Here is a 10,739-nt window from a genome sequence, read left to right as displayed (position 1 = left end):
TTTTTTGTTGTTTTATCGCCTGGGCCGTTTCTGCGTCTGCTGGCTGCTGCTGCTGCTGCTGCTGCTGCTGCTGCTGTGGGACCCGTCACTGGTGCATCTGTCTCTGCTGCACACAAAAAAAAACTTCTCCCCGTCTTTACCTCTCATCCTCCACGGCCCTGTGTTTCTCCTCTCTCCTCCTTTCCTCCTCCCGTCTCTCCCCCGTCTCCACTAACCTCCCTCTCATCAGTTCTTTCCCACTCGTTCGATTCCACTCCCTCACACCCTTTTCTCACGCTGCAGTAAAAGCGTCCGGTCTGGTATTTCAAAAGATTAAAACTCTCCCTCCCTCTTCCTCTCTCTCTCTCTCTCTCTCTCTCTCTCTCTCTCTCCTCCCCTCTTCTCCCTCTCATTCCCACCATCTCTCTGAATGCTGTGAGAGAAATGCTGCTGGTCATTTCCCTCTCAGTGGAGCTGTAAGTACAGACGAAGGCAAAGGCTGGGGGTTTTTTTGTTTTTGTTTTTTTTTTTCTTCTCAAGTTTCTGTCGAACGTCACACGTGGATCTCTGCATCCTCAGGACGGGGGGAGGAAACACGGAGTCTGTTTGTTTGTTTTCCTGTTTGTGCCAATGTGAGAACCATGTTGGAGAAACTGCAGTCTGCTCTGAGGACTGTGAAGGAGTCCAAACGTAATTATTTGCTCCATTTTGTCCTTTGATATTTTGTCGCGACTTTGGTGCAGTGTGTTGGACTTTACTGTGACGCTGAGCTGCACAAGTTTACTGGCTCGTGTGCGTTTATATCTGTTCATCTGTTGCCGTGAGTGATGTAGCGTGATTGATGTTCACAGCAGCAGGGACGGGGAAAGTATGTAAATGTGTATCTGTGTGTGTGTGTGTGTGTGTGTGTTTCCTTTTTTTAATCCAGTCAGGCTTAATCTGCCAGGACATGTCGTGCTGCTGCGTGCACACAGACACAACCATCTCTAACTCTGCTGACTCCAGCAGGAACCGACACACACTCGCCTCATCAACAACACTCGCTCACTCGCTCTCCCTTTGGTCTCCCTCAGCCCCGGCCACAGTTTCTGGGATGCTTTAATGATGCTGACAGGAAGTGGGGGGGCAGAGGGGGGGCACTTGTTCTGACCACCCCTCAGTGGCCGGTCATTACCGCAGTGGGATTAATCTGAACATCATGTATAAAAAGCCACAGGAGAGGAGGCGTGAACTACGTGAACCAGTCCATTTGGACTAATCTGGGTGTAGATTAAAAACGTGTGTGTGTGTGTGTGTGTGCAGAGGTGTGTCTGTTTATGCCAGGTTCATCCAGATTAGGTGAAGACGGATTGGAAATATGACGGACATTTAAACACCACCAATAATCTGAGTGGAATTTCTCTTCATATGAGAGTAAAACATGACAGTATTTTTACTGACTTTCTAAGATATATATTAAATATATATATATGTGGGCATACATATATGAACACCCATGACTGAGTGGAATTTTGTATAAAAAAACTCAATAGACTCAATATTTTTACAACATGATTTTTCCATCTTACCGTGCTCAAAATATCACTGCAAGAACTCTGCAACATGAACCAAGGATCTTATAAGCTGCAGCTCTGCCTGTTTACCATTCTTACTGTCATGTTACATGCCACATGTCACGATATGGTGAGGACAAAAACTTGGTCTTCACACCTGTTATAATAGATTTAACGGCAGGAGAAGTTGAGCTGTATGTTGTATATATTTAATGATAAAGTTTGATTATAATTCAGCTCAACTTTCTACGAATTCTGGAAGGATGACAACGGTCTGCTGACAAGACTCTAGGGAGGGAGGAAATAAACTAAAATCAAACACTAGGGGGAGTTTCTGGAGTCAAAGGTCAATGGAGACATATCTGTATATGTTCAATATATTTCTCTTTGACCTTCTGTATTGACTGAGCTCAGCCTGATGGGACGCCGTGTCCTCCGTGGGTTATGATGACACAAGGCCTAATCACATCTACGTCCATGTGTTTGTATCTGCATGCTAACACTTCTGTGCTAACACTTCTGTGCTAACACTTCAGTGCTAACAGCCTTAGCGGAGCCTCAGCTGACAGTAACAGTCTAGGATTTAATGTCAGAAAAACAGCCTGCGTTTTTTTTTCCCCACACATATGTTGTGCCAGCAGTAATTGTTGTGTGTGTGAGTGTGTGTGTGTGTGTGTGTGTGTGTTTATTTGCAGGCTGGTAGTTTGTATGCAGGTGACATAGCGATGCAGACAGGCCACGAGTGCTGTTTGAAGAGCTGAGCCAACGACACGTTATTAACCACAGTGTTCATTTATGAAAAAAAAATTTAAAAAAAGATACGGCGCAGGAACATGTAACTGAACGCTGGTGTTCCAGTGACTAAGAACCAGCTGTCAGTGGATGGAGACGTGGATTGATAGATGGGAAGGGGGGGGAGGACAAAGGAACGAGTGTTTCAAGGAGAGAATGGAGGAAGTCATTTATTAAGTGAAACCAAATCCAGCCAATCCTGGACTTAATTAGATCTTGTTTTTAGAAATTGTGGCACAGAGACAAAAAACAAAACAAAAACGCCTTGATTGGAGGAAAGTTTTGGACTCGGAGCTGGAGTTTTGGCAGGGAAGTCAAAATCGCTAAATCAGTGACATTTCTGGTAAGTAAATATATATATTTTTTTTTTTTCCTTCTCCTCAGCTGCGTCTCTTCTCCCTCACCGGTTTGTGACGGTCCGTCGTGGCAGCCCGGCTTCTAAGAGTGGACAGATCCGGCCCGGGGACCGACTGGAGGCCGTGGAGGGGCGCTCTGTGGTCACGCTGCCTCACCGGGAGCTAGCTCAGCTACTGCGCCGAGCGGGAAATACTCTGAGGATCACCATAGTCCCTCGTCCAAGCACCTGTAAGTCAGGAGTTCATGGATGGAAATGCGTACAAACAAAACTATGATAAAACCTTGTCCAGTTGGTCTCCAACCTGTGGCTCCTGAGCCGTTGGTGGCAGTGCCTCAAACGTAGCCTCACTGTGCTTAGAACAAATCGTCACCTCATACGTCAGACTAGTCCTATAAAGAGAGAGGAAGGTCGACCAGTTTTACATGCCACATGCTACTAACAGCAAAACAACATACCGTATTTTCTGGACTATAAGTCGGTTTGCGACTTATACTCAGGTGCGATTTAAATATTAAAATATATAATTCAACCACTAGAGGGCAGTCTAGGCTTGTGTCCCAGTATCTGCTATTCCTGTACCACTGAAAATGTACTGTATTGTACTGTATTTTCACACTGACGGCCGCTAGAGGGCACTAGTGGGACTTATATTCGACTTATAGTACTTCATACTCTGAAGTACTACTGCCATCATCTAAATGTTTTGGAGTCAAGTCTGATATTGATAACCAATCAATCACCTCTGACTGATTAATCCTAGACTCTTCGAGCTTCACCGAAACACCTGAATATGACCCGGGACAACAAGGCAGGAAAGGGCAGAGGTCACGTCCAAAGGTGAGGTCACCCCCCCGCCCCAGCTCGTTGCTGTTCACAGCTGGATACGTCACTGATTTGGAGTTTGTCTGTCTTTGTCTCCCAGCGTGACTCCAGGTACTACAGCGTGGACCTGGACCGCGGCTCCTCGGGCTTCGGCTTCAGCCTGAGGGGAGGCAGCGAGTACAACATGGGCCTTTACATCCTGGGTCTGATGGAGGGGGGGCCGGCCTCACGCAGCCACAAAATTCAGGTTTGTGTGTGTGTGTGTGTAGAGTATAGTACAGTCAACACAGGAAGTTGTCCCAGAGACCATGGGTTCTTGTGGGTCCCCATGGGTTTCATGTCTGGGCCAACAAGTCCTGGTCCTGGTCCTGGTCCTGGTCCTCAGGGTCCAGTAACTGCCCCTGGTGCTGCCCTGGTGTATTTGTCTGTTGGTCTGCCCACAGGTGAGCGACCAGCTCGTGGAGATCAATGGGGACAGTACAGCGGGGATGACCCACAGTCAGGCCGTGGAGCAGATCCGCCGAGGAGGACACCGCATCCACCTGGTGCTCAAGAAAGGCAACGGCTACGTGCCGGACTATGGTGAGACAAAGGAGGAACACACGCATAGGTGTAACAACTGAGGCTGTCAAAACATTCAAGATATTCAAGCAGTGTAGCTGTGATCATCAATCACTATTAAACACAATTAAACACAAGGAGATGAATCAACATTTTTTTAAATTTTTCAAACAACTTTTTTTTTTTCTGTATGTTGCAGGAACAGATAACAGCAGGTAGATGTCAGTGTTTCTCACCTGTTTTTATTTGTGACTGATGGATTTATTCATATGGAAAAAACTTCAGTTTGTTTAAAGTACAGCAACAGTGAGGAATGGAAGAAGAAGAATTTAATACACAGTCTGGCTCATTCTGCACATGTGGTCATTAGTTAAAATGTTAATCTGATTAATTTTACAAATGACTTATTGCAATAAACATTACGCTATTTTTTTAAACATCAAGTTAATGAAATACTGTCAGTAAATCCTTCAATCCTTCTTTCTGTGCTTTGGCTTTGGTCTGGATTCTCACTAACTAACTAACTAACTAACCAACTCACTAACTAACCAGTCCTGATATTTCTTTCTTTTTCTGGTTGTTTAACATATTTTGGCTTTTCTTTTCTTTCCTTATTGGGATCCTTGTCTTCTGTCCTCCACTCTGTCTTCCTTTTTCCGTCCCTCTCAGTGGAACTGTCCAGTTTGTCTCTCTGTATGACCAACTCCAAACTTGGCGAGCCGTGCTTCTATGTCATTGGACGGACAGAAAATACGCGGTTGGTAATGGTTCCTGTTAGTTCTGCTCTTTTCTGTCTCTCTACATCACTCTGCTCACTCGGCACTAATGGTTTTTTCCTTGTAGTAAAATCAGCTCCATTGTGTAGTAATACTATTCCAGGCCTCGCTGCCTTTATACTACTTTGAATATACGTCTCTAACAGGGATGAACAATGTCAGTTGATGAGGTTCACAGACCATGTCAGTTGGTGAATCATCATGTTGTTGCATCGTTACATCCCTGGTCTCTACCTTTACTACCTGAAATGTCACGACAGGAAAAAACACATATAATAACAGTCTTTATTTCATTATGAGTTTTTAACAATAGATTTAATTTGATTATATGATATATATTATCTTCTCCGTCCCATTCTAAGACACACAATGTTTCTTCTCTGTCGTTGTTTTTGTGGCTGTTGTTCATGTTCTTTCCCTGTGTGATGTCCAGGCCATGAGGGCATCATCTCCCCCCCCCTCCTGCGTCACGCCAAGAAGCAGAGTTTGGCTGCAGTAGACTCCACGAGACAGAGGGGGCGCAGCTCCAAACAGAAGAGGAGAAGCAGGTCTGCAGATGGACGAGAGAGTGAAAGACAGACCGAGAGGAGGAGGAGGAGAAGAAGACCTGCCTCAGAGGGAGGGGGGCACTCAGATGTACAGAGCCCCGTATCTGAGCAGGAAGCCAGGGACACGATGAGGAGGAGGAGCAGGAGGAGGAGAAAAAGGAGGTCTCAGGGTACGTCCGGAGACGCTCTCAGGAATAGCGATGGTAGTGACATAGAAGAGGAAACAGTCAGAGGAGGGAAAACGGAGAGGCAGGGGAAGAGCAGGAGCAGGGGGAGGCGCAGAACACGGGAGGCAGAGGAGGTGTCAGAGGGAGAACAGAACGCGCCTGCTGTTCTGGACAGGACAGAGGACAGGGGTGAGGTGGTCGAGGAGCAGGAGGTGCAGGAGGAGAGAGGAAACCCACAGAGAGGAGTGAGTGAAGACAACGTCACACTACCCATTCCCAATCCAAACCTAAAACTTCCCAGACCGAAGATAAACTGGGATGTGGCAGCTAATGAGGACGACAGGGAGCAGAGGGACCTGCAGGGGGAGCTGCAGAGGGAGCAGGAGCAGCAGACATGGTGGTCTAATGACGGGGAGGGGAGTAAAGACACAGCAGGGAGTCAGGACAGAGGCCATGATGATGATGATGATGATGACGATGCAGAAAGTGGGCGATTAAAGCGCCCTCTGCCTGCAGGGTCACAGACGGAGCCCTTCTCCTTCCTCACCTCCATGCTGTCCCTAGACCAGCGGGGGGGCGGTGAGTCTGAGTCTGAAGGCAGCCAATCAGACGGCAGCATGTCCGCAGCTGCCAGTATCTCAGGCCTCTCTCTGGCCAACGCGGGCAGACACCGGACGCCACTTCTGCCAGGCCCTTGGCTCGCACCCAGCCACCAGAGGGCAGCACAGGCCAAGGGCAGGAACAGCCACCTTGAATAAAAGAAAGGGGGCAACGGGAAGGATGAGCAGCTGTTGGACAGTAGACAGAGAATGCAGGTGTCCAATGATGTCGTTCGACCTTGACCGGTGACGTGCAGCTGCCCACACGAAAACAAAACAAAAACCAACCCCACCGTCTCCCTGTCTCTCTACGTTAGTGTGACGTCCCGTTCTTTGTGCCTTTTTACAGCTACAATCTGAAATACATTCATCATCCTTAAATTATACACACTCTGATACACCGAGGAGCTCGTTTTCCTGTTCCGAGCAGCTGATCCTTTTGTTATTTTTTTTGCATTTCAAAGTTGCAGCCGTCGGGCGGAAAGAGGTCTAAAGAAGGTTCCAGACATCTTATCCCACTCACTCACCTTTCTTTTCTCTCTCTCTCCCTCTCTCTCTGTGTGGTCCTCCCCCCCCTCCCCCCCCCCCCCCGGACAAAGACCTCCACTTACTGTATACCTCATGAATATACTGAGCAATAATAAAGCAGCCGTCCAAGGCCATCAGCCGCTCACATCCGCTGGTCTGGTCTGGTCTGGAGGCAGACAGTCAAAACCATAGTAGAGCGTATATAACAAATGGACAGCGCCTCAGTGGAGCCAAGGAAGTCGCTTCAGCGATTCAGTAAAAAAAAAAAAAAGTAATTCTGTCTGAGTGGAAGTCTTCAGAGAAAACACTTTACCTTCATGATGGTTTTTTTTTTTTTCATTTTTCTGCTACATTTATCTTTTCCTTTGCTCGAGTTTAAGGTGTGCAACTCTACATTTCACATAAAAGTGCTCCTCCTCAAAGCTAAGCTAACAAATGCTAACCTACAAGGTGGGGTTATTTTTCTATAAGCCAATTTCATACAGTTGTTCTATATTTTAAAAAAAATTGCATCACCTTCTCCAGTGCACCGCTGACCAGAAGCTAACGTTGTGTTTACCATCACCACAGACGCCCAACAGTCAACATTTATACTGACTGTCAGTGTCTCTGCAGGCCTGAGGGCAACTTTAATATCCAGTCCAGTTACAGCTGCATTACTTTATTGCCCTTTATTTTATGTACCTTCAATACTTAACAAATGTTCTTTTCAAAAAAAGTTAAAAAGCAAAGATCACCTTAGGAACCACTAGGGGGAGCCCACGTCAACCATGTCACTATAGTAGCACAGACCGCAGTTTGAGAACAACGTTTAGAGGTAATGTGATTGGTCATTCCATTTGACACGTCACATGACACCTTATATGAACTCCATCTTACTTTATCGTGCATTTTCCTCTAAATGGGTCCAAATAAAAAATTCATATTTTGACTTTTGTTTTGCCTAACTTTTGCGTAGACTTCCACTCAAACGGAGTCACGTTTTTTTTACACCTGCTACACTTAGCAGTCGGACGGACGATGGATTTCTAACTTTCATGAACGTTAACGTGTTGCTACGTCGTCGTCTCTTTGTCATACGTGGACATGTGCCTCAACCTATAACGTTCTAATGTATATCTAAATATATATATAAATATATATATAATTGTGATAATGCAGATCCCTTTGACAGCAGGTGTGAAATATATATTCTGTAAATATTTGTAGAGAAATAAATGACAGAAACCTCTTGTAAATATGATACTAACCGGAGCCAAATCCTTGTCGTATTTCTGTATTGTAATACATTTGGATACGTATCAAATACGGAATATATGAATATGCAGTAAAATCTATATATATATATATATTATAAAAACAGCAAGTACAAAGTCATATTATTTATATTGTCATGTGTGACTAGAACAACGAACACTGATACTGGGAACAATTATATTGTACTAATTCATCAGTGAATGTTTTTAATCTGCTGCTGGAGTGTGGATTAGGATAATCTACGTCTGTGGAAATGAACAGATCAAAAGGAGCCAAGAATACGCATCCAGTGTGTATATTTCTGGTACTGTTTGTAAAATCTGCGTGTGTATGTGTGTGTCTATGTGTGTGTGTGTGTGCGCACTAAGAGAAAAAAAAATCACTGTCAAGATTCTAGAGAGTGCTGTGCCCATCGTGCCACATACAGTTGCCTTGGTAACATAAACCACTTTATCCTAACCGCAGAATTTTCTTACTGTGAAAAAACCTTTGCTCTAAGGTCTGTCACGACAAGTGAGTTGATCATTTCAGTCATGCCAAAAGGAGAGGAAAAAAAAAAAAAGGCCCTGACTGTAAATAGACAAAACTAAAAAACCCTAAGACTCTGCAAAAAAAAAAAAATCTGACTCCAGTGTTGCACCTGAGATGGCAGAACCAACAGCAAACACTCGCTCACTCACACACACAGAGTTCTTTCTGTTCTTCAACACAGGAGCCAAGGCTGAGTGGAAACTGTGAGATGTTATTTTTCTATTCAATTATCTTTTGTGGATAAAACTCAGGTCTTCTTATACTCCGCTGTGGAGAAACGTCCCATCTGCGGCGTGACGTAACAGTAACGTCCGTTTGGTGAAACACAGTCGCAGAGTTAAAACAGTGGCATTCGGAGACGAGGACTGTTACAGCTGTTTTCCTAACGGCCCATATTAACTATGGGCTGGTGATGTAAGAGAAGCCATTCCCGCGTTTGTGCCCGTAATCATAAACTACCCCGAGGGGAAACAGACCCCACTGTTGTATCTGTGCACTTTACAGAACCTGGAGTGCAGTTTCAAAAACCTACACACTGCACCCTCCAACCCCTACCTAAGTAGCTGAGAAGCCTTTACTGTTTGTCAGAGTTATTTTATAAAATTTGCTAATTTTTTTTTTTGGTTTTATATTTTAAGCTTTGTTTCTTTGAGATGATTATATTGCTGGACTGTATTCTGTATCCAAACAAAACCACAATAAACAGATTAGAACCCTATTTACTCAGCTGTCACGTGTTGTTCTTTGTACACCAGAGGGCAGCAGAGCTGAAGGCTGTAGTGAAACATCGGTGGAAATTCAACCTGCATCGCATGTACATGTCGTAAGATGCACTTATATAAGAAGGACTGTTGTTCTTGTTGCTAACGTTGTAGCACACCGATTATATTGATCGCAGCTAACAGTTAAACTAAACACGCAGATAGAAATAATGTCAACACAGACTCCACTAGTAGCCAATGTCAAAGCATCATCTTTAGTGAACGTTAACTAGTCTGAAAAACTGTGCGTTAACTACATAGTACCAGTAACGATTTACTTTTTAAAGTTTCCGAGTGTTGGATTTGACAATTGCCGACTTAGTCGCCAAATAAACGTTTCCGTTTTATTTTGAAAATCACAACCGGAAGTAGCGTCTCACCCAGTCACTGGCTGACTTAACGGTGATGGCTGCGGAGGAACAATCGCACGCATCCTGCATTTTCAGCGGCGTAAAGAGCGAGACTTGTGTGAGAGTGGGCGCCAAGAAGATCGCCACAGCACGGCTGCGTGGATCAGGGAACAACCGGCCGTAGTGTTCGTCTCCTCAGATAAGTAGAGACGTTTTTGTTTTACAACAGAATATATATATATATATAACTATTTTTTTTAAATTGTTTTTTCGAGATTTTTTAAAAGTACATTCCGTCAGTTGGATTTCTATTGAGGCGTTCGAACAATCCAGAAAATTCCGGATAACTGTTGCGTCATTTAAGTTTAGTCTCTGTGTTTATTTTTTTATTTATTTAAATTCGTGACGTGGAGATAAAGTCTCGGGTTTTTTTTGGGGGGGTGAAAAGGAGTCAGAGTCGCTCTCTGTCACCCGGAGAACAAGATGTAGTTTTAAAAGATTTGGACTTTTCCATGAACTTTTCCCCCAAAACTCTAACCACCGTCTGCCCTTTAACGACTCTCCACACCATGGGTTGAAGACGTCGATGACGAACTGGGGATTTTCACCATGGGTGGGAGCAGAATTTTCTACGCTGTGTAATGATTGACAGGCCTGAGAGTCTAATTAGTGACAGATTAGAATTGTAGAGCCGCCCTCCCCTCGTCTCCCCCACTCCCCCCCCTTTTTCCCTGCTTGTCCAGAAGTGAATGTGAAGACGGTGGTGAAGTGATGTCACGGACTGATGTTCAACCTTGTTCTTCGTTCGAGTACTTTCTGACATTCTGGTCAACAAATCCATCCCTTTTTTTAGAGTTTTGTTTAAAATCTTTCTCTTCCATCATGGCCGCCCTTCATCTCCAGCTCTGGCACAGCGTTGTCCAGGTCCACTCTCACCACATGAAGATCTCCTGGCGTCAGATCAGTCCTAACGGCCGCTGAGATGCTGTGATGGTCACTCCTACCTCAGCAGTTGAGGATATGTAGTCGCAGAGAATTCCTCGCCTCTGATGTCGATTTTTTTCTTTTTGTGAACCAAAACTAGTCGTTCATCCTAACCAGAGTTTACTCCAACCCTCCCCCCCCACCCCCCCCACCCGCCCCCCCAACCCCCCCCC

At 45.0% G+C, this 10,739-nt stretch overlaps 1 protein-coding gene across 1 annotated transcript in view; it reads left to right on the top strand.

Moving 5' to 3' along the window:
* magixb (MAGI family member, X-linked b) overlaps positions 1-8,561 on the top strand; it is a 44,576-nt gene extending 36,015 nt beyond the window's left edge. The window contains exons 15-20 of the mRNA XM_025059047.1: positions 606-669; positions 2,709-2,909; positions 3,443-3,519; positions 3,605-3,751; positions 3,948-4,086; positions 5,275-8,561. Of these exons, the coding sequence (XP_024914815.1) occupies positions 606-669; positions 2,709-2,909; positions 3,443-3,519; positions 3,605-3,751; positions 3,948-4,086; positions 5,275-6,314 (1,668 nt within the window). The 3' untranslated portion in view covers positions 6,315-8,561. The remainder of the gene's footprint in view (positions 1-605; positions 670-2,708; positions 2,910-3,442; positions 3,520-3,604; positions 3,752-3,947; positions 4,087-5,274) is intronic.
* Positions 8,562-10,739: the final 2,178 nt, after the last annotated feature.

This window comes from Cynoglossus semilaevis, chromosome 10 (assembly GCF_000523025.1).
Source record: "Cynoglossus semilaevis isolate Cse_v1.0 chromosome 10, Cse_v1.0, whole genome shotgun sequence".
In the NCBI taxonomy this organism is placed as follows: domain Eukaryota; kingdom Metazoa; phylum Chordata; class Actinopteri; order Pleuronectiformes; family Cynoglossidae; genus Cynoglossus; species Cynoglossus semilaevis.
This window is presented reverse-complemented; position numbering and strand designations above follow the sequence as displayed.